We start from the raw sequence: 25397 nt of genomic DNA, 5'->3' as shown, positions 1-25397 counted from the left end.
TGGGATGCAAATCCCTAGTTTTGGGGCTACAACGTTTAATCAATTAAAATTAACTCGACTAAAAAAGCTTTGATTTATATTCTGTGGCTTTAATTAATCATTTAGTAGTATATTAGGGTTGCACGATTCAGAAAGTACACAGTATAAATAATGTACATTGGGTTGACGATAGGGCTTTAAATACTATCATCATATCGTGTTAATGCAGGTTGATGACAAATTCAAGCATTGACCAACAAATGTGACAGCAACAAGCAAACAAAAGAGTCCTCAACCCACTGTAGCAACTTCGCAAGTGAGCTAGAGGCTAATGTCCCTCCACAGTGCATTTTTTTAATTTACTAATCCTCAATGTCTCTTTATGACTGGAGGCATGCTATGCTACACACCGGAAGAGGATAACAAAAAGCATAGCTAACCACTAAGATAGAGCTATTAAATGTAAACAAGCATGGATGTATCAATACAAACATCAAAAATCGACAGTAACAATACCAAGTTTAGGTCCAGTGATTAGATCTTTTTTTTTTTTTTTAATCACAAATTAACTATTGACTTAGTTAGGAATATTGTAGGTAAACTATTGCTGGTTTTGTAGTTCAAAATACTAAAATAATAATTAGCTGCAGCCCAAATGTGTTTGCTCACCTCATTCATTTTATCTGCATTCTAATTTAATCTTTTCTTTCCATCCTATCTATAACCATGGGAAGATGGGGATTTTGTCTTTACAAACAGCATTTATAAACAACACACTCCATAAACATTGTGCTCATGACCTGTACATGCAGTGAAAATTGTGTAACCAATGGATGAAGGCTACTAAAATTATAAAATTTTCCTAAGATTAATCACTTCAATATTAAAATTGGGCAGGGGAAAAAATCTTCTTGGAGAAGAGCCATTTAGTATGTCCTTAGGAAGCTTGTGGTGTGTAAATACGGATGACAGTTTAATCCATCAAACATTGTCATTATGCAGCTGACTCAACAACTTCTCAGGATTAAGAACACTTCGATCCAACCGCAGAGTCTACAGGCCTCCACAGAATAGATTTCGTCAAAAGATCTTCAGTTTCGGGCATCCTTAAGTTGTGTAATAGAGTGGATATACGGTGGTCCCCTCTGCTCCTGGTCAGATGAATACAGTAAATCTCTAAGGTTACAACTGAGCCAACATAAAACACACTTGAGTTACAACCATGAGAAAAACTACATGAGGTGTGTACATCTTATTATAAAACAGCTATTGAGGTGAAGTTACAATCTGTATATATCTGGGATGTGGACGATTATGAATCGGTGGGCATCTATTATTGGATACTGAGCAAAAAAGCAGGCAAGAGGAGAGATGTGAACCCCTAGGCTAGATTAGATGTGAAGTAGTGAAACAGCAAAATACATGTAATTATTTTGTCCACTTCAAGAGAAGCCTAATTGGAACTGCGTTACAGCAGAGTATGCAGATAAGAAGGGGAAATTAGCAAGTCTATTAATAATTCAGGAGAAAAAAATAACATTCACATGGTGGTACAACACTGTAAACTATAGATTTCAATGGGTAGATACGACACAACTCAATAAGCCACATGCTTACGATGAGCGGGGGGGGGGGCATAGTCGTGTGGGTGCATTGGAGCAAAGTTTTTGTGCATTCCGTGGTTATGGAAGGCACACAAACAACAAGAGTAGGCCTTTTTCAGCCAAAATTTCAGAAACTAAGTTGCTGGAACCTTTATTCTGGAACTACTGTATAGGTTTCTGTAGACCTGTATGCAGGCATGTGATTTGAACTTAATGAAAAAGACTGAAAATAAGCCGCGGGTCTGGGGGCCACAGCTCCCCATCCAGGTCTAGCCAGCTCTTGGTTTTTCAGCAATTGAACATGTAAAAAATATGTTTTAGTGTTTAAAGAATTGATAAGTGATCAACAGAGTTTACATAAATACATACCCCATTCATCCAAATGAATCACTGTTTGTTTCAGTCACTATGGGTTAACCTACTTTATACAGTATTTACAACTTTACTAGTGTTCACTTCACAGCCACAGATGGTTCATCTAGTTATTTACATTATTTACACAATACTTTGCTACAAACAATGTTAATTCTATTAGCTAACTTCCTTTATCTGAATAGCCATTTGAGATTTATTGCGTCGAATATCAAATATATTGCAATAATTTTTTTAATGTTTCAAATAGATTCAACTATTCAAAGTCAAAATATAAACAGTAGAAATAAAGAACAAAATGTCAGCTACTGTCTTGTTCTAAAACACCAATGAAAATTAAATTAAGCATTTAGACAGGCTATACTGTATATTTCTTATACGTAAACCAACCAATCATCATTGATGTTTCCGTATATTTTGTCCCCTGCCCGTGGAGTTGCTTTGCTACGTAGCTTCGATTGTTATGTTACTAATCTTTAATGGAAAACCGTAGTTTTTACTACTGGTTTATCAAAAAACGTACTCATTATGGGAAAACCATAGTTGTTGGCAAGTATGGCAAAGGGACGGATCCCAAGATTTTAACCCACATTGTAGATCGGAAAAAACAAAAAAAACTAAAATAGTTTTTTCTATTTTTATAGAGGTAAAAAAGACAGATTTACGACGATAGACAGAAAAATAACATGTCATGTCTGCTTTGTATTTCCATCGCATTTCACAGTTCAGGGTAGTTTATACAAATCCGGTTGATGACGTATGGAAGAGTGATGCAGTGCATTTTATACATTGACGCCATGTAAATAATGGAATCTCCTATCGATGCAACGGATGAGTAGGCAAACAAGTAATTTCCCGAGTTGGGTCCTCATGTGAGAATGAAGACCAATTTGCGATGCACAAAATTGGCCAGAGATCCTACAAGGGAAAGAACCCAAAGTGGATCTACGTTTCTTTCTCTCCTTTGACTGAATTTTGATTGCTCTGTTGGTTTCAAAATCAATCAATCATCAATCAATGTTTCCTTATATAGCCCTAAATCACTAGTGTCTCAAAGGGCTGCACAAACCACTACGACATCATCGGTAGGCCCACATAAGGGCAAGGAAAACTCACACCCAGTGGGACGTCGGTGACAATGATGACTATGAGAACCTTGGAGAGAAGGAAAGCAATGGATGTCGAGCGGGTCTAACATGATACTGTGAAAGTTCAATCCCTAATGGATCCAACACAGTCGCAAGAGTCCAGTCCAAAGCGGATCCAGCACAGCAGCGAGAGTCCCGTTCACAGCGGAGCCAGCAGGAAAACATCCCAAGCGGAGGCGGATCAGCAGTGCAGAGATGTCCCCAGCCGATACACAGGCGAGCAGTATATGGCCACCGGATCGGACCGGACCCCCTCCACAAGGGAGAGTGGGACATAGGAGAAAAAGAAAAGAAACGGCAGATCAACTGGTCTAAAAAGGGAGTCTATTTAAAGGCTAGAGTATACAAATGAGTTTTAAGGTGAGATTTAAATGCTTCTATTGAGGTGGCATCTCAAACTTTTATCGGGAGGGCATTCCAGAGTACTGGAGCCCGAAATGAAAACGCTCTATAGCCCACAGACTTTTTTTGGGCTTTGGGAATCACTAATAAGCCGGAGTCCTTTGAACGCAGATTTCTTGCTGGGACATATGGTACAATACAATCGGCAAGATAGGATGGAGCTATACCGTGTAGTATTTTATACGTAAGTAGTAAAACCTTAAAGTCACATCTTAAGTGCACAGTAAGCCAGTGCAGGTGAGCCAATACAGGCGTAATGTGATCAAACTTTCTTGTTCTTGTCAAAAGTCTAGCAGCCGCATTTGTTACCAACTGTAATCTTTTAATGCTAGACATGGGGAGACCCGAAAATAATATGTTACAGTAATCGAGACGAGACGTAACAAACGCATGGATAATGATCTCAGCGTCTTTAGTGGACAGAATGGAGCGAATTTTAGCGATATTACAGAGATGAAAGATGAAATCCATTATGCTTTCTGCACACTTGTGCCTCCAAAGAGCTCTGACGTGGGCTGTTGCTTCCCAAAAGTTCACAGTGAAGTTACATTTCTTAAGGTTTGCCTTCAGAGTGTCTTTGTATCTCTTGAAAGGTTTTCCCTGACCGCGATGCCACTGCTTCAACTCTCCAAATAGTAGCATCTTTGGAATCCTGTTATCTTCCATGCGGATAATATGTCCTGTCCATCTCAATTGGCTCTTGATGATCAAACACTCGATGCTGAGGAGGCCATACTTTTCCAGAACCTGGAGGTTAGACACTTTGTTTTGCCACTTGATGTTGCAGACAACGCTGGTGAAACTGCTCCAGCAGTTTGATGTGTCGGCGGTAATAGAGGAGTGAGCTCAGGACCAGGGCTCTGTGCACGGCAATGTTGGTGAAGCGATAGATGCCATGGAGTCGTCAGACTCTCTTTGTCATTCTGTCAAAATCTTTGCCTTTCCAACGCTACATCATCTCAGCGCTACGCAGGTAGCAGAAGTTTTCTGCTGTCTCTATGTCTGTATTGTTGATGATGATATGAGGAGGCTGTGGTGCATTGTCAGCCTGTTATGGTGAGGGCTGAAGCATGGCTTCAGTCTTTCCAAGACTGATTGTCAGTCTGAATCGCTTGCAGGCAGCTGCAAAGCGATGCGTCAAGAATTGTAAGTCTTCGTAGAAGTGTGCAACCAGTACACAGTCCTCCACAAATAGAAGTTCACATAGTGTGACCTAAAACACTTTGCAGGTTGATGAGTAGGCGCTGATGACAGTGGCAAAGCAGTCCTTTGTGAGCCTGAGACGCAGATCCCATGAGGTAGGCTGTCAAGCTGTCTTGCAAGCTTGGTGCGAATAGCAAATCCAACGCCAGAGGTTCTTGGGGTGTCGATGTAACCTCCACCTACTTCCTTGAGCTGCGTTTCCCCATTGAATCTGGTTTCACTCAGGGTTGCTATGTCAATCTGGAACTGACCTAGCAACCTGGTAACGAGCGCACTACGTCGCTCTGGTGTATCTCCTCTATCTTGTATAATCCGTGCATTCCATGCCGCAAAGGATAGGGTCTTCGTCTTGTTATTTCGACCCCTTGGTTGGATGCCCAGGCAGGTGCAGTTTCCTGCCAGGAGCTTCATGAGGTAAGCTTTGTTTTATGGATCCTTTTATCTCCCCTTCCCCTTACAGAGAGAGCAGTGCTATCCCTAACAAGGGCTGCTCTGTCGCTGTGGGAGGATAAGGGCACTGCATACCCCTGTGTACAGTGGACAACCATCACCCCACAGCCGCCTGCGTGCAGAGTCATGGCTAAAAACTCCCAGTAGCATCCTCTGCCTGTTCCCGTCACCACTTCTCCATCGCCGTAGGGCTTGAACACGGTTGATGACGTATGGAGGAGTGGTGCAGTATATTTCTACATTGACGCCATGTAAACGACCGGACAATAAAAGGTCACATTGTATATTTTATTACACATTTATTTCACTAAAGTGTAAGTAGATAAAATACAAAGCAATAAGATACAAAACAATATGATCTAAAAACAAAGGGCCCGATTTACTAAAGCTTTACGTGTATTTAAACATACAAACTTGATAGCACATGCATAGGGGAAACTAAACGTTTGCACAGTGTTTTGTGACTGTTAAGTGAGCAGAATAAGGCATGCTATCCATTTTGCGTCTCTGTCTTCATTATTATGCAGAATATATACTGGTTAATAAAAGGCCCACAATATTGGGAGGAGAAGATAACAATATTACACAACAGGCGCAATATGATTTATCAACACTAATCATCGTTTTGCGAGCACTATTTTTTTTAGCACCTTTGAAAAGTGTGTGCAAACTGACAGTTACACACACAGCTGCAGGAATGGTGCTCACACTGAGCTCACACTGCAAAGACAGACGAGGAACAGAGAATGTGTGTGTCAATATATTTGCATGGCCTCTCAGAAATAAAACAGACATATATGCTGGTGTTTTTTTAATGGCACTCTTTTTTTTTTTCATTTCGAAATGTGGGATCTGAGCCGAGGATGTTGTTGTAGCTTGTGCAGCCCTTTGAGACACTGATTAAAGGCTATATAAATAAACTTTTATTGATTGGAATTACATTAACGTATTTTCTATATACCAAAACTCCTTGGGGTATGTATTTTTTTGCATCTAGAGCACAGTAAGCGCAGCCTCTCTCCCATGAGCGCTTTTGAAGGGCACGAAAAAAAAGTGGGTTTTATTGTGGATGCACCGGACTGCTTCTAAAATGCTCATAAAAAGTGGTAAATTTCTGCTTCTTGTTTGATAGCAAAATGCCACAGGTAGGAGCATGATGACATAAATGTGCAGTAAGTAATTCAGTTTTTCTATGGTGAAAGCTGCGTTATGTTAAAGCTGAATGTGATTCTGATTCTGCTATAAGACAAAGTGTTAATTATATTATTAATGGTGTTATTACTAACTAATAACACTAATTTTTGTTTAATGTATACCTAAAACATTTGTTTGTAGCCTTTTAAAAATATATATAATCATCATTGCACATGAAAAATATAATGTGATATATACATGATGATGTAAAATAGACCACAGCCCTCCCCACACCCCCACCGCCACGTATATAGTGGTATTCCAGGGGAAACCCTGCACTTGGCATTTGGATCTTAGTAAATCAGGCCCCAACTGTACCCAATTTTACTTAAAAAGTCAGCTATAATTTTGTCCACAGTATAAAAGGGTGCAGTACAGACTGCTTGTCAGAAACCACTGCCTGAAAAAGGCAGCTGTGTTGACATGCCCGAAAAGCCCGAATGTGGAATCTGTGTGCATATAATGATGGCACTTCCGTGTCATTCTGTGCTGTGTGCAATCATGTCTAAAAACTGAAAAAAATTACGCAGCACATTACCGCACATATCAACAACCCAAGAGAGATGATAAATTAATAATAAAGGTATAACAAAGATGTTAAATAATCATATTTTTTTGTGGAATCTAAACCCCTAAATAGTAATCGTAATCAAATTGTGAGGAGCCAAAAATCCCCACCCTTCCTTATACGGGTTAAATCTTCATTCTTCTACTCTTAGCCAACATGTTCAAATTCTTCAGTCTCCTCCCCCGTCCACAACTACTCTGTTGAGGGTCAGCTAAATCCCTTTTCTAGATCCCTTTCAGTGATAACATTATTCCAAATCGCTGTCGGGGGTGACCATGACCATGACATTTTGTCTTGATACACTTGAACAAAAGGAGCACCTTGCCTCCACTGATGTGGGCCGAGTCCCTTTTGCGGCCGTGATCGCAAACTCAAACCATTGTCAACTAGCACACTCCCTGAGACAATCCCACACAAAGGCCACACATCGATCCTAGGTGTGTCAAGACAAGTCAGCATGTTGAGAAACAAAGTCAAACTTGGTTTGATGGGTCTATTGTTGTGGGTAGATTAGGGATAGAGAAACTGTAGTAAAGACAAAACTTTTACATCCCGGGCAAGGAGTACAAACAAGGGCGACACAATGTAACTGAAGTCTAAACAACCAATGGAATCGCTGGTATGCTGTAGTCAACAACAGCCATCTGTTCGCTCTCCTTTTGCTAAGTACAGTGTATGTGTGTGTGTGTGTGTGTTTGCGCGCGGGTGTGTGTGTGTGCCAAACCAGAAAGTCAGGACAGGTTGGCGCACGTGAGATTTGTTAACCCATCAGGCTGCTAGTTAAAAACGAACATGGTGGAAAAAGAATCAAAGCAGAAAATAAACAGTAGCAAAAACAAAGCCAATGCTTTGTGTGTTTGTTTAAGCCAGACAAAACAATCACAATCTGGAACAAAACTCAAGAAAATTACACAAAATTTGTGTAGAAAACTAAGCACAGATGGAACAGCATGCAGACTGTAATTTTTTTTAACTTTATTCTATGGTTTAAGGCTATTTGGGTCTGCACTCATCCCTTACCGTATTTTTCGGACTATAAGTCGCGTTTTTTTTGTAGTTTGGCCGGGGGTGAGAGTTTGCCAAACTATAAAAAAAAAAAATATATATATATATATATATATATATATATATATATATATATATATATATATATATATATAAACATTTTTTTTTTGGTTTGGCCGGGTCTCAGCCGCTGGACTGCGGAAAAGACTGCGACTTACAGTCCGAAAAATACGGTAAATGATCTGTTTTAATGAGGGCTGTCAAGTATTTTTTTTATCAGATTAATCACACTCTTGAACTGTGGTTAATCGCAGATGCTTGCATAAATAAAATTTGCTTAAGAAAATATCCCAATATTTGCATATAAATGCTATTTGGTAGTCAGAATGTCATGCAGGTGCGTTTTTTACATTGTTTTACTGAACTGCTTCCGCCCGATTGTAACTGAGATAGGCACCAGCGCCCCCCGCGACCCCAAAGGGAATAAGCGGTAGAAAAAGGATGGATGGAAGTCATTGATTTGCTTAAAACTTGGTGACTGACAGTAAGTATAGTAAGAAATAAGGGCACATTTTGAAAGTATCTGCAGTAATAATATAACAATAGGTACAGATGTACAGTCTTTTAATAGATAATGTAATAAAGACACATTGTTTAAACAAATATAAGCCATTTTTCATTTTGTTGGGGCAGTTGGACAGGCTGTGACATGTAGCGCTGTTCTTGAAGCCGGAAGAGTGTGTGAGAGAGAGACAGAGAGAAAGAGAACGAGAGAGAGAGAGAGACGAGAAGCCAGTGTGTTGACGAGAGACATGACAGTTGTAAATAAAGAACGTGCCTCTCGATTCCCTCGTTACGGTCTGTCTTTTCTGCTGGGCTTCATCTAATTACAAACCATGGATTACACAAACAAGTTTATATTCATTTTTGGGTGACAGTGCTGATCTCTTCTTTTGTACAAACTAACAGTAGTTGGTCTTCACAGATGTTAATGTCCTCTGTGCGGTGGCTGTGCATTTCAAAAACGCATTGTATATATATATATATATATATATATATATATATATATATATGTGTGTGTGTGTGTGTTAAATGCATATAAACTCAGCGAACATAGTTTGCTGTCGTTCATGCTAGCGATGCCATCAGCACGTTAATGTTTCGATTTAAGATGCTATTTTAAAACGTAATGTGAAACGATGATAAGAAAGAAACACTAAATAATTACCTCGGTTTTACCTAAAGTTCAGTCGGAGTTTGTTTAGAAGGGCGCAGAGCACATCGCTCCAGCTATCATCACACTAGCGTGTGACATGATCACTGCCCGTGCAAAACGCACTGCCTTTCGGCCGCCAGAACAAACACTTACTACATTTCCATGCACTAAATTAGTCTGATGTCTCAAATAGTTTTTTTTTTTTTCCACATCTACATTTGAAATCCAAGTGTTTCACACTCTCATTTCATTTAGCGCGGATAGATGAATTACTTTTCCGTTTAACCTATCACGCCACACTAACCATCTGCAAATCCATAAAACGTGTTGTAACTGATGTCCGCAGTAATATTGGAACAGATTACAAACATTACATAGGTCTGATGCAAAGAAAGACTGAAGAAACAAAACTTTTGAATGTGTTGAAGTTCATTCAAAAAGCTCTGTGGATCAATGGAAGGCGTTTCAAAGCCGAAAGAAAATACAGTTCATGCGCCGGCTGATTCTGTTCCATAGATAAGGTCGCTATTGTTCTGGAATATCTTGCCAGTTGTGCGGTAAGTTAATCAGTTTAGAGTGCACAAATGCTGCATGAAGAGTTTTGTTTATGCTTTATTTTTCGCCTTTAATCTTCATTATCTTTTATCTCATTCAAATTTCGTTCTGGAGTCCTAATCAAGCCAGCATTTTACATTTCTTAATCTATCATGTATACTTTTTTTTACTTCAAAATGTTCTGTTTTTAATTTGTGAAGCAAATAAACAGTCTCTTCTTTATTACAATTGTCGCTATGATTTTATTGAATGGTATGTGCTACCGAGTTATATACCGCACGTTGAGACTGACGCATGCGCAATATGAAGTGTTGTCTACGACCACACACACACCCTCAAGAGATCTGGTTTCCAATCGCATACTACAGGTGTGTTCGTCCAACTTTACCAAAAACAAACACGATCTGGTTAAGGTGTTTCCTTGAGCTGCAGAATGCTTATTTGGAGACAAACTATTTGAGAAATCAGATTAATTTAGTGCATGGACACGTATTGAGTGTGATTAATCATCATTCATTCATATGGCAACGTGATAATTTTTTTAATTAATCACATGGCTTAACCTTGGCAGCCCTAGTTTTAATCTTCTTTTATACATTATCTGTGTATTGCTATCCTGCGAAGGACTTATTGTTTCACTGTCTCAAGTTACATGGGCCAACAGATAGTAAGATAGTAACTCTTACAATGGCAGTTGTATAGTACTTTAACTATGACATACTGTACATCAAAAATATGACAAGGTGGGTATAGTCGTCAAAGCCAATAGATATATCTTGTTAAATAAATGCCTTTAATACCCCCAAATACCTCATACATATCCTTTATATAAAATACACCAACGTATTGTATAGTATTTTTGTTGATACTGATCAGAAATAGGTGTACTATGGGAGTCCATTCATGTCCCTTAATGTCTGCCAACATTGGAGGAAATCCATTAGTTACTACATGCCTTTTTCCAAGACGAAATGTGCACTTCACTGACTATTTTATATTATCTTTGTTACCCACCTTTACAAACTTAAATGGGAACATTATCACAATTTCAGAAGGGTTAAAACCAATAAAAATCAGCTCCCAGTGGCTTATTTAATTTTCAAAGTATTTTTCAAAATTTTACCCATCATGGAATATCCCGAAAAAAGGCTTTAAAGTGCCTGATTTTCGCTATCTGTAAATCCACCCGTCCATTTTCCTGTGACGTCACTGTTTGACGCCAATACAAACAAACATGGCGGATAGAACAGAAAGATATAGCGACATTAGCTCGGATTCAGACTCGGATTTCAGCGGCTTAAGCGATTCCACAGATCACGCATGTATTGAAACGGATGGTTGGAGTGTGGAGGCAGATAGCGAAAACTAAATTGAAGAAGAAATTGAAGCTATTGAGCGAATAGCTATTGAAGCTATTCGCTCAATAGCTATAGCTATAGCTATTGAAGCTATTCGGCGATCGCCTTCTAACCAACGATTGCATCTTTTGACCACTGGAGCAACGTAAATCCGTCGATTGCTAAAGGTTTGTTTGGCATTAAATGTGGGTGGAGGGAAAGTCTGAATGCAAATATAGCTACAAATGTACTTTCAGCTAGCCTAAATAGCATGTTAGCATCGATTAGCTGGCAGTCATGCATTGACCAAATATGTCTGATTAGCACATAAGTCAATAACATCAACAATAATCATTGTGGCGGCATGGCGTAGTGGGTAGAGCGGCCGTGCCAGAAATCTGAGGGTTGCATGTTTGCTTCCCACCTATTGACATCCAAATCATTGCCGTTGTGTCCTTGGGCAGGACACTTCACCCTTTGTCCCTGGTGCCGCTCACACTGGTGAATGAATGATGAATGAATGAATGATATGTGGTGGTCGGAGGGGCCGTAGGCGCAAACTGGCAGCCACGCTTCCGTCAGTCTACCCCAGGGCAGCTGTGGCTACAGTTGTAGCTTACCACCACCTTGTGTGAATGAATGATGGGTTCCCACTTCTCTGTGAGCGCTTTGAGTATCTAACAATAGAAAAGCGCAATATAAATCTAATCCATCATTATTATTATTATTATTAACAAAACTTACCTTTGTGATTTTGTTGACTTTATCGTTGGAAATGCATCTGCTTTGAGTGTTGCAGGATATCCACACATCTCTGTTGTAGCATCGCTATCGTCGGTAAAATGGGCAGAACAAACAAGGGACTTTGACATCTTTTGATACTGGTGCAACTTGAATCTGTCGATTGGTATGTGTATGTTTGGCATTAAATGTGTGTGGAGGGAAAGACTGGATGCAAATATAGCTACAAATGATGCATAACAATGCAATATGTACATACAGCTAGCCTAAATAGCATGTCAGCATTGATTAGCATGCCGTGCTAATCGATGCACACTCCATGTAAGTCAACTTGAATCTGTTCCTGATCGTGTTGTTACACTCTCCGACAACTCACCGACGTGGCATGATGTCTCCAAGGTACGGAAAACAGTCGAAAAAACGGAAAATAACAGAGCTGATTTGACTTGGTGTGTGTAATAAGATTGAGAAAATGGCGGATTGCTTCCCGTTCTGACATCACGGGTGAAAGGTCATCGCTCCGACAGCGAACAATTGAATGGCATTTAAATCGCCAAAACGGTTAAAAAAAACATATGGTCTTTTTTCTGCAACATCAAAGTATAATTATCTAGTGGTAATGTTCCCCTTTAAGCGCGTGATCACTTGTGAACTTTTTAGTGTGTTGTATATGTGTGTATTTTAATGATGCTGCAGTAGTGGGCCAGTGACGGCAAAAGAGGGAAAAGGGTGATAATAACCACTGTGCCAGAAATGGAAGAATTTAATTGGTTATAAAGCAACATTGAGTTAAAAATGTTAAGAATATTAGAATTTCTTTTTTTGTTGTTGGAAAGTGAGCTGATAGAGCTTTATATGATGAGACTCAGTTCCTGAGTAATACACTTACTCTGCACGTATAAAGGGCAAGTACACAAAAGATTGTCTTCATGTTTTAACATCAAAAGAATGTAAAATAGTGCAGTTAACAATGCTTGTGTGACTAGTTTTAGGTCTACAATAGTCAAAACCATAACGGTTTATTTGGGTGCTTGCGTACTGTATAGGTGTAACATAATGCTACTTTTTATTGGCTATCAACTGCCTTATATACGGTAAGTATTTTCACAACATAGTTGCAATGTGCTGACCCTGAGGTGCAGCAAATTCTTCACAAAAACACTCAAGTTTGCTTGTTTGAACAAGTCAGACAGTTTTCCCCAGAAGAACAAAACCAAAAGTAAATGACGTGATTGATGTGGATGTGGATGTGGATCCCTGCTCACTATAAACACACCCTTTTTCCAATCCACATGCCAACACCAACCCCATATTTGTTCAGCACATTGATTCATTCAGGCTTATTACTTCAGTCCTGCAGCTCTTTTATAAAGGCACAGAACACATCCAACCAACTAACACTCACATATATGTTTCAACTTTCAACAGGGATTTGAACCCAATTCTCTAGCCGGTTTGCCCCCCACAAGATCACTGCAATGCCTTCATACTGTCATCCATCATGTGACATAACTGAAAATAACCATGCAACTTTTGCCAGACATCAGGAGGTTAATAAAAGGATTTCCGGTGGCTAACAATGTACGAAAAAAACTAAAAAAAAAATATTTTGACATAACTACCAAACTGTTTTATCACAAATGCGCTAATGATTAAATTAACAATACTACAACACAAATAGACATGGACTTATTTTTCACAGAAACTACTAGGGTTGCGAATCTTTGGGTGTCCCACTATTCGATTCAATATCGATTCTTGGGGTCGCAAATTGATTATAAATCGATATTTTCGATTCAACGCGATTCTCGATTCAAAAACGATATTTTTCCGATTCAAAACGATTCTGTATTCATTCAATACATATGATTTCAGCAGGATCTACCCCAGTCTGCTGACATGCTAGCAGAGTAGTAGATTTTTTTTTAAAAAAGCTTCCATAATTGTAAAGGACAATGTTTTATCAACTGATTGCAATAATGTACATTTGTTTGAACTATTAAACAAACCCAAAATATGACTTATTTTATCTTTGTGAAAACATTGGACACAGTGTGTTGTCAAGCTTATGAGATGCGATGCTAGTGTAAGCCACTGTGACACTATTGTTCTTTTTTTTTATTTTTATAAATGTCTAATGATAATGTCAATGAGGAATTTTTAGTCACTGCTATGCTGAAATAATAACTAATATTGATACTGTTGTTGATAATATTCATTTTTGTTTCACTACTTTTGGTTTGTTCTGTGTCGTGTTTGTGTCTCCTCAATTGCTGTTTATTGCAGTTCTGAGTGTTGCTGGGTCAGGATTGGTTTTGGAATTGGATTGCATTGTTATGGTATTGCTGTGTATTGTTTTGTTGAATTGATTAAAAAAAATTAAATAAGATTTTTTTTAAAAATGAGAATCGATTCTGAATCGCACAATGTGAGAATCGCGATTCAAATTCGAATCGATTTTTTCCCACACCCCTACAATTACCCATGTGGGCCTCTCATGTCGACAACAGCAGACTTGATGAGTTGATCGACTTAAGACAGGTTGTCGCCATTAATAGGTTCGACTGTAATAGTGTAATGGATGCCAGCTAGTGTGGCTGTGTGATAGTACGTTGCATAAACCTAGGGCTGGACAATTGAACAAAAACCGTTATCACGACTATTTTGATTGATATCAAAATCTTGATATTTGAAAACATGAGTATTTGTTAGGCTTCCAACAGACAAACTGCCCCCTTAACAGCGTAGCTGTCACCTCGATGATGTGTCACTGAGTGGCTTCAATATATGACCTCAGTTGGCCATTTTTTGAGCTCCCGCTTTTCTTTATAGTTTTTTTGGAGTCTAACCCTAATTGACGCTGAATGGAGATGAGTGATTTGGGACACCGCCACTGTGGAAGGGTTTGGATACACTAAACAGGGATTAACTGAAAATGAATCCCTCTAATGAATGAATTGTGATTAGTGATACATTGGTTGATAAAACAAGACACTATGAATAAGCTATGACAGATTTAACAACAAGATAGAGGTAGTTAATATTACCACTACGCTCATGCAGTTCTTTGACAGATTTAACAACAAGATAGAGGTAGTCAATATTTCCACTCTGCTCATGCAGTTCTTGTGTTATTTGATATCCTGGATATCCTGCAACTGTTTGCGTCAAACGGTGCCATTTAAATACCTGTTTGGACACAACAAACACATCAATAGGCAGGAAACGACTGAGGCCACGATAACAAAACACAATGTGTTCATGATTGGATGATTGGCAATTACTGGTATGACTCTCTTGCTTCCGATGTGGATTCCCTCCCTGGTGGCTATTTGGCCCAGTCATTGTGCCAGGTTATGACGCATGGCAAGCGCTTGAAGACGCAGGCTGAGGTCCCTGTGGCGCTTTCCCACTCACACAAACAATCAGTATTGTATCTGACGTTTGAAGTACTTTTGAAATGTCACACCCCCCCTACCTCGATTCAAAGAAGCTTGTGGTGTTGTTTGTGAACTTATCATCATGCAATACAATATATAGTTATAATTTGATGTACCAAATAGGTGCGTGATTAGGGGTGGGTACAGTTTTCCCTGCACCTGGCCATCAAAACCTGTACTCAACAGTAACAATTTTCTGTAATTTTGTGTGTGATAATGTGATAATAAATTTGCATTTGTATATAACATATATATATATATATATATATATATATATGTATTTAACACTGATAACTTTGCTGTTCCTTTATTATATTTAGTTTTCTTAGACTTCCAAATCTAATTTGCAAGTACACATTTACTTTTAGTTTGTCCAAGGTCTTAGTTAGAAAGTTGAATGTGCCAGTCTTGTCTTTGTTGAGCCCTACAGAGTGTTTGCCTGTAAGTACAGTGTTCCCTCAATTTTCAATGCGGGTTACCTTCCAGGCCCCTGTGGTAAATGAATTTCCACAAGTAAGGACGCTATCTATTTTATGAATATTAGATGCATTTAAAGAATGAACTGCACTTTTTAAAATTTTGCCTAACATTCACAAGCCTTATAAGAGACAAAAACACATGTATTTTTTTAAAGTAAATTCTAGATGATAAATTATGCCTCTCATCTGGATAGAAAAAGGTTTTGGACATAAACCGAGCAGTTGGTCATCTGTATACGGTGTAGGGATGGGAATTGATATGAATTTCCTATTCCGATTCTGCTTGACGATTCAGTTCTTTAACTGTTCTTTTATCGATTCTCGTTTGGAAAAAGGTGGATTAGCATCAATTGTGTTTAGTTTAGAGTGAACATAACCTTACAAAGCCAACAGTGAGGTCTTAAGAGGCACATAGCAGAGAGAAAAACTTAAAAAAAAAAAATATATATATATATATATATTATTCTGTAGAATACAACAAAATAAAACATATGTAAAAATTATTCAAGAATGTAAGATTTATACCAACATTTTTAGAACGTTAAGACGTTTAAGAATTTTTTTGTCATCTCCCTAGAAAATATATTGGTGACACTCTAAATATTAGAATGGTTTGTTTAGATTTACAAGATGAAACTATCATGTACATAGCATGCAACACAAGATAATTCAACCCTTCTTTTAATGTAATTTTGATGATTATGGCTTACAGTGTATGAAAACCTTGTATTGAAAATCTAAGAAAATGTGGGGTCTTCAACAGAAACTGTAAGCCATGATCATCAAAATTATAATAACTACAGCCTGACATATCTCACTTTGCATATAATTAGGTAATATCACCTATTACTTTCACATTTGAAGTTAAACTGCTGACATCAATTGACTTTTACACGATATTCAAATTTTATGAGTTCCATCTGAATAATGGAAATAACTGAGTGAGAATGTGGTTGCAGGAAAACATGCAACTTTCCTTCGACTACAATTGAACATTCACTTCTTGAAAATCAGTAGCCCTGTGGCCAATGGGTGCAAGCTTTAGGTCACTGCTTGTACACTTCCCTGCCGCGATGAAAGGAAAGGCTATAGTGCCATGCGACAGGCATGAAACTTACGGCCCGCCTCGCAGCCGGTGAGATTGTGTCTCCCGTTCTGCCCATCTAAATGAGACGGCATAATTTCAATTTCACAGGTAATAGAACTATAACATGATAGATGGTGAGTTTGTAGTACCTGTTGTATCTATGGCACCGTGCTAGCGTTACTGCTGCTATATTCATTGATTTGTTGTTGCATGCTGTGTGTTTAAATGTATGTCCTCCTCTTGCTTAAGTAGAAACCTTGCAGTTGTTGAGGAAGGTGTTTTTTCGGGTACTTCTTAGGGGGAATAGAGCGACTCCAGTTGGCGCCATTGTCAACTGACTTTTGCTCACGTTTATTTACGAGTTAGAATGCATAAAAAAAGAAAATCATGTGTTCTCAGTGTTTCCTCCAGAAAATGTGTTAGTAAAGGTGGTGACTCTCCAGGAGAAGGGGACCGAGGAAGGGGGTGGGTGGATGTAAGGATCGGTGTAACTCGGCCTGTCGCCATCACGTCTCCACCTCGTCGCTGCCACCACAGCCTGGGGGGGCAATAGACTACAGACTGGGGTGACGTAGGTTGTCTTCGTCGCGTGAAGAAGCCTCCAACTTTTGGTTTTATTTTCCGCTCCATTTGCTGAATAGCGATATACGATATATATCTCGATATTTTTTCCGTGAAAACAAAACAGTCCTAGTTACCTGAGATACTAAAATAATGACTTACAAAGTCAAATTAATGACTTACTGTAAGTAAGCGTTTGCAATAAGTGTTTGGGAAAAAAAAAAAGGGGTTAAAAGTGGGGCCACATGCTGACAGGCTCAACTCATCATGCTTAATATATTACAGCATTTGGGAAGCCTGTAGTTGATTGTTATTATGTAAATATTATATTTGTAATCAACATTTGATAGCAGGGACCTTGCCATTCAAAACTAGGCTGCTACATTACTAATGATTAATGTAACTATAGCTGAAAAAATAGTACAACAGCAATAGGAGAGACTATGGAGTTCATGTAGGCTTTATGATGAAGTTACATTATTATATCAACTATTAAGAGACAGCTTAAGGAAACTCTTCATTTAACATAATGTCCTTGTTTGCTGCTTCAACACAGCTTAATCAACACAGAAATAGGTAAAGTGAAATAACTTAGTTGTTAACTGTAGGTCAATAATGCTAGTCTTTCTCGGCTATGCTGTCCGTAACACATGCATGCACACACACACACGCACACACGCTCACACACCACGCAGTGAGCTAACATTACGCTAAAAGCTAATTAGTCTTCACCTCAAGGACTGCGAGCGAGTTGAGCTGCCGCTTATGTTTCTAGAACGACAACGGGCTCATAGTGATGTTACTATTAGTTGACTTGGAAGTGTTTTTTTTTATTTGGGGGGAGTCCGCTGCCGTAAGCTCACCTTTCTGCTCAATCCACCAAAGGAGCACTGAGTCCATGCGCTCTGAATACGCGCTGCTATTTGGCTGTTACATGCGCTTTGAATACGATTGGCTGTTACAAGCGCTCTGAACACACACCGCTGATTGGCTGTTACATGCACTCTGATTATGCATTGCTGATTGGCTGTTACATGTGCTCTGAATACACACTGCTGATTGGCTGTTACATGCACTCTGAATATGCACTGCTGATTGGCTGTTACAGCTCTGCGTGTAAGCAATCAGATGGTTTTGTGGGTGGGACAATGCTGGGTGCTGGAGAGACGTACTGACTTTATTTTTGGCGGTGGCGCTTTGTTGTTAAAGCGGCCGCCTTATTAACAAACCCTGGTGCTTATCTCACATAAGGACCGTGAATAATAAGCAAAATTCCATAAATATGTGTTTCCCCTTGAATGTGTTCATAAGCCTTCCACACACACTCCACACAGCTTTCAAACATACTTTAAAAAATTCCAATGCTCTTAAAACACTTCGACCTAAGTAGTTTTAACATAAAACTTTAATAGGTACTCAAATCGCAATGGTACTCGATAGATACTTCAAAATCTTTAATGCACTAAGACCGCAGATATGTACACCACAAAATGGCAAGGTAGCACTTACTGTACTAATTACACATCAGGTGTTTCAGTGCAACATGTATTTTTGTTTTAGTTTTGGTTACCATGTGTGAAAATGTTTTGAATCAGCATGTACAATCTCTCATGCTAATCAGAAGCATGTACTGTATAAGGAACATCTCCAATGTAAACTAGCATCGAGCTAGCACAATTTAAAAAGTGGAGCCTTACTTTTGAGTGCTACCTATCAGAGATACTTGCTTTGTTGGCATGGATTACAAAAAATTCAGTATCCATCCCTATGCGTGATTGTTTGATTGTAAAATACAATGACTGAAAACTTAGAGATGTTACCACAATTGGAAGATAGGCAGGGCTTAGCAATTACACATGGCACTGATGGCAGCTCACTCCATCAGTGTGTGAATGTGTGTGTGAATGGGTAAATGTGGAAGTAGTGTCAAAGCGCTTTGAGTACCTTGAAGGTAGAAAAGCGCTATACAAGTACAACCCACTTAATTTTACTCGGGGGCCACATTGACAGAAAAAAATGCTTGTGGGGGCTGGTATATAAAATATAAATAAATATTTTTAAATAATTTAGCTGTAAAAATCCTTTGTATGTGTGTTTGGGTCGCTTTTTCAGAAACACCGATACAACTAGTCTGATACAATACTAAATATGTTATAACAGACAACCTAAAAAAACTAACGGTAAATGGATATTTATAGTTTTTTACTAAAAATTAGTTAATGATTAAGTACGAGAATAGAAAATACGAACATTACTGCTCTTTTACATCTTAGACCACTTCCTTGATACATAAATGTTGATTTGTTCATATGTTCAATCGAGTCCAAACCACTTTAGTCTAATTGCACATTATAAAAACAGTTTTAAGGGATCTATGATCATTTTCAATTATTCTGACTTACAAATGTTGGATACTTGTGGTAAATAATGCAAAAGCGTCAAATTAAATGGTTACTGCATTTGGGCGTGAACGTGCATGTAGTTTTACTATATAAGAGTTTATTTAGATTATTTTTATTCATAGCTGTATGTAGAAGTGGCAGGTTGCATCAGCTCTGCTCTTTTAATGTCTTTAATGTCCTTTGTGTTCTTTGATGTTTTCCTCTTACACATGTGTAATAGGGATCTGTGCTATGGTATGAGGGTTTTTTTCCCTTGGCCTCAGTCTGGACCCCCTCTTCAGGGGTCCAGGCATAGATCGGCAGACCCTTCAGCGATCCTGTTCTGGTCTTTGGGGCGGTATAGCTTATTTGGTAGATAGAGTGGCCGTGTCAGCAATTTGAGGGTTCCATGTTCGAACCCCGCTTCCGCCATCCTAGTCACTGCCGTTGTGTCCTTGAGCAAGACACTTTACCCGCCTAATCCCAGTGCCAAGGGCGACTTGTCCAGGGTGTACATCACCTTCCGCCCGATTGTAGCTGAGATTGTAGCTTGTCCCTTTTGGGGTCGCCCCCCGCAACCCCAAGAGGGACAAGTGGTAGAAAATGAATGGATGGATGGATAGATAGATTTTGGGTTTTATTATGTAAAGCGCTTTGAGTCACTAGAGAAAAAGGGGAAACATTAAAGAATACAAAGGACATGAAAGACATAAAAAAAAGAGCACAGCCTTGACGCAACCACGTGATCATATCGGGAAAAAGTCACAAAAAAAAAAATCGCTACATTTTCAGTTCACTTATTGTTTTATTTTTCACCTCCTTCTTTCACGTGTATTTCCAAACAAAGTTATTTATTTCCAGCCCTGATATTTGTCTCTTTTATGTTTTAAAAACAGTCGACGGAAGGCGACGTATATAGTTGCTCTATTGAGCCAAGTTGATTACTTGTCAAACATGGCAGTTAAGAACAGTGGTTCTCAACCTTTTTTCAGTGAACATTTTTTTAATTCAAGTACCCCCTAATCAGCGCAAAGCATTTATGGTTAAAAAAAAAAAAAGATTACAGAAGTAAAATACAGCACTATGTCATCAGTTTCTTATTCATTAAATTTTATAACAGTGCAAAATATTGCTCATTTGTAGTGGTCTTTCTTGAACTATTTAGAAAAAAATATATAAAAATAACTAAAAACTTGTTGAAAAATAAACAAGTGATTCAATTACATAAAGATTTCTACACATAGACGTAATCATCAACTTAAAGTGCCCTCTTTGGGGATTGTAATAGAGATCCATCTGGATTCATGAACTTAATTCTAAACATTTCTTCACAAAAAAAAAAAAATCTTTATCATCAATATTTATGGAACTTGTCCATAAAAATCTCGCGCACTTTGCAAATTTGGACGCGATCTAACAGCAAAACAGTCTCCCAACAATGCGTAGATGGCATGAAGGCCTATTTATCCAAGCATGAGGGCTGGGAAACGAAGGTGTTTGGCAAGGGAAGTGTGGATTCAGGCCGGGTGGCCTATTTTAAGTTCCAGGTAACCCAACATTATTATATTTTATAAATAGTAAACCAAGTTGTGGTAGTAGTTTAGTCAGTAGTTTAGCCGTGGATGTACATGAATTAAAAAATGTTCACAGGGGGGACATTACTGAAAAAAAGTTGAGAACCACTGTTCTAAACTGTCATGTTTGACAAGTAATCAACTAAGCACAACAGAGCAACTATTTACGTAGCCTCCTGTCGACTGTTTTAAAAACATAAAAGAGACAAATATCAGGGCTTGAAATAAATAACTTTGTTTGGAAATACACGTGAAAGAAGGAGGTGAAAAATAAAATAATAAGTGTACTGAAAATGTATGGATTTTTTTAGCGACTTTTTCCCGATATGATCACATGGTTGCGTCAAGGCTGTGCTCTTTTTTTTAATGTCTTTCATGTCCTTTGTGTTTTTTAATATTTCCCCTCGTGTTTTCATGTCTTTCATGTATTTATGTGGACGTTTTTTTTTTTTATCTGCGCTGCAATCAGAATCAGAAATACTTTATTAAAGGCCTACTGAAATGAGATTTTCTTATTAAAACGGGGATAGCAGGTCCATTCTATGTGTCATACTGGATCATTTCGCGATATTGCCATATTGTTGCTGAAAGGATTTCGTAGAGAACATCCACGATAAAGTTCGCAACTTTCGGTGTTAAGAGAAATGCCCTGCCTCTACCGGAAGTCGCAGACGATGACGTTACACGTGTGAGGGCTCCTCACATTGTTTTTAATGGGGGCCTCCAACAAAAAGTGCTATTTGGACCGAGAAAACGACAATTTCCCCATTAATTTGAGCGAGGATGAAAGATTTGTGTTTGAGGATATTGATGGCGACGGACTAGAGAAAAAAAATAATTAAAAAAAATAAGTAAAAAACAAAAACGAGATTGCATTGGGACGGATTCCGATGTTTTTAGAGACATTTACTAGGATAATTCTGGGAAATCCCTTATCTTTCTATTGTGTTGCTAGTGTTAGTGAGTTAAATAGTACCTGATAGTCGGAGGTGTACGTCCACGGGTGTCTTGACGCCAATGTCTCAGGGGAGTCGACGGCAGCTTTATGAACGGCACAAACTCAACATTTTCAAAAAGAAGCAACTTTTTACCACAATTTTCTCACCGAAAACTGCTGGTTGACATTCCGTCGTGATTCATGTTTGCTTGACTGCGCTCTGATCCATAGTAAAGTTTCACCTCCAGGAATTTTAAACAAGGAATCACCGTGTGTTAGTTTGGCTAAAGGCTAAAGCTTCCCAACTCCATCTTTCTCCAATATTAATTGAACAAATTGCAAAAGATTCAGCAACACAAATGTCCAAAATACTGTGTAATTATGTGGTTAAAGCAGACAACTTTTAGCTGTGTGTGTGTGCAGCGCTCATATTTCCTAAAAACCCGTGACGTCTTCCGTACACTTCATCATTACACGACATTTTCAAGACGAAACTCCCAGGAAATTTAAAATTGTAATTTAGTAAACTAAAAAGGCCGTATTGGCATGTGTTGCAATGTTAACAATTCATCATTGATATATAAACTATCAGACTGTGTGGTGGGTAGTAGTGGGTTTCAGGAGGCCTTTAATTTTAAACATTTCTTCACAAAAAAAGAAATCTTTAACATCAATATTTATTGAACATGTCCACAAAAAATCTAGCTGTCAACACTGAATATTGCATTGTTGCATTTCTTTTCACAGTTTATGAACTTATTCATATTTTGTTAAAAGTATTATTCAATAAATATATTTATAAAGATTTTTTGAATTGTTGGTATTTTAAGAATATATATTTTTTAAATCTCACGAACCCCTTGGCATACCTCCAAGTACCCAAAGGGGTACGCGTACCCCCATTTGAGAACCAGTGGTTTAGAACACATTCAACATTATTGAAAAATCATCTCTAATTCAAAAGGGGGAACTTTACCCCCACTAAAATAGTTCTAACGACGTGAGAAAGAAACATAAAAGTGTTTAATCTCACCTGAAGCTGCGAGTCCACACAGGAGAAGAATTCCTCTGACGCACATTGGAAGACTGACTGACTGTTCAGTGATCGAGAAACCCGGAGACAACGAACTAACCCGCGTTGTCCAAACTTCTTCTATCTGGACAACCCTTTGGAAGACAAATCAAACTCGGGAGTCTCGCCTTCTTACTTCCACGTCTAACCCAGGACGCGTCCGGACTCGCCTCTGGTCTTCCTCAAGTCAGACTCTGCAGCTTCCCGCCCACCTCAGTGCCACTTGGCCAATCCTCCTCGCCGCCTCATCGTCGACCATCTCTCTCCAGCTACATCCAAATAGGGAGGAAAAAAACACACCCAACCGGTTCTGCCGCTGCGTAAAAGGCGCACGACACAAAGGATGTTACGCAAACTCGTAAGTCGTGATGTGAAGAAATGATAATACAATCTAATGGACGTTAGCAAGACTGCCAGGAAGTTAACTCGGCTAACAGGAAGTAGGGTTGTTTATTGTTTTTTAATTGCCTAATTAAATATAGAAACACAATCTGATATTTTTCAAGATGTGCAGTTTGTTTTAACTATTAAATGAACCTAAAATATGACTTATTTTATCCTTGTTTAAAATGTTGGACACAATGTGTTGTCAAGTGGCAGCACGGTGGAGCAGGGGTTAGTGCAGTGGTTCGCAACCTTTTTTCAGTGATGTACCCCCTGTCAACATTTTTTTTAAATTCAAGTACCCCCTAATCCAGCGGTAAGGAACCTATGGCTCTAGAGCCAGATGTGTCTCTTTTGATGACTGCACCTGGCTCTCAGATAAATCTTAGCTGACATTGCTTAACACGATTAAAATAATGAATAATTCCGCTGGAAATCACAGTGTCAAAAATCAATCAATCAATCAATGTTTATTTATATAGCCCTAAATCACAAATGTCTCAAAGAACTGTACAAACCACTACGACATCCTCGGAAGAACCCACATAAGGGCTAGGAAAACTCACACCCAGTGGGACGCCAGTGACAATGATGACTATGAGAAACCTTGGAGAGGACCTCAAATGTGGGCAACCCCCCCCCCCCCTCTAGGGGACCGAAAGCAATGGATGTCGAGCGGGTCTAACATGATACTGTGAAAGTTCAATCCATAGTGGCTCCAACACAGCCGCGAGAGTTCAGTTCAAAGTGGATCCAAGACAGCAGCAAGAGTCCCGTCCACAGGAAACCATCCCAAGCGGAGGCAGATCAGCAGCGTAGTGATGTATATATGTATATATATATATATATATATATATATATATATATATATATAAATAACGTTCAAAATACAAAACGTTCTCATGCATTTTCATCCATCCATCCGGTTTCTACCGCACCTGTTCAAGAAGTCGGATTAATGGTAAGAAGTATTTTATTTATTTTTGGTTAGCCTCAGAATAACAATGTTACTAAAAAGAATAAGAGACTTATTATACTCTAAAAATGTTGGTCTTTCTTAAAAAAGCACGCGTATAGTTGTATTCACTGTTAAAAAAAATAAATATATGGCTCTCACGGAAATACTTTTAAAAATATTTGGCTTATATGGCTCTCTCAGCCAAAAAGGTTCCCGACCCCTGCCCTAATCAGAGCAAAGCATTTTTGGTTAAGAAAAAAAGAGATAAAGTCAAGTGGCAGCACGGTTGTACAGGGGTTAGTGCAGTGGTTCTCAACCTTTTTACAGTGATGTACCCCCTGTGAACATTTGTTTTTAATTCAAGTACCCCCTAATCCAGGGGTGTCAAACTCAAATACAGAGTGGGACAAAATTTAAAACTGAACAGAGCCGCGGGCCAAGGTTGAACAAATTAACCTTTTAATAGGGACCCAAACAAGTTTTGCATTGAACATTGAACAAGCAAGGCTTACATACAGTAACTTTATAGTGACATGTAAAATTGAGCTTCAAATAATAATAATAATAATTAAAAAATATCAATGGCTTTTCTAATAAAAATTTAAATACAAATGTAATGCCTCTTTTCTATTTGCAGCCTTCTGCAAAAAAATGGGGGCGGCATGGCGTAGTGGGTAGAGCGGCCGTGCCAGAAACCTGAGGGTTGCAGGTTCGCTTCCCACCTATTGACATCCAAATTGCTGCCGTTGT

At 38.7% G+C, this 25397-nt stretch overlaps 1 protein-coding gene across 3 annotated transcripts in view; it reads right to left on the bottom strand.

The window, feature by feature from the left end:
- The window catches only part of LOC133564579 (myelin protein zero-like protein 2), a 48021-nt gene extending 24454 nt beyond the window's left edge, over positions 1-23567 (bottom strand). The window contains exons 1-3 of one of the 3 annotated variants that reach the window (XM_061918972.1): positions 23267-23567; positions 22273-22337; positions 11778-11861 (exon numbers count right to left, since the gene is read on the bottom strand). In XM_061918972.1, coding sequence (XP_061774956.1) covers positions 11778-11861; positions 22273-22337; positions 23267-23312 — 195 coding nt within the window. In that variant the 5' untranslated portion in view covers positions 23313-23567. The remainder of the gene's footprint in view (positions 1-11777; positions 11862-22272; positions 22338-23266) is intronic. The other 2 variants (XM_061918970.1, XM_061918971.1) reach the window with 2 other exon arrangements.
- Positions 23568-25397: the final 1830 nt, after the last annotated feature.

Source organism: Nerophis ophidion, linkage group LG13, assembly GCF_033978795.1.
Source record: "Nerophis ophidion isolate RoL-2023_Sa linkage group LG13, RoL_Noph_v1.0, whole genome shotgun sequence".
Taxonomy (NCBI): domain Eukaryota; kingdom Metazoa; phylum Chordata; class Actinopteri; order Syngnathiformes; family Syngnathidae; genus Nerophis; species Nerophis ophidion.
This window is presented reverse-complemented; position numbering and strand designations above follow the sequence as displayed.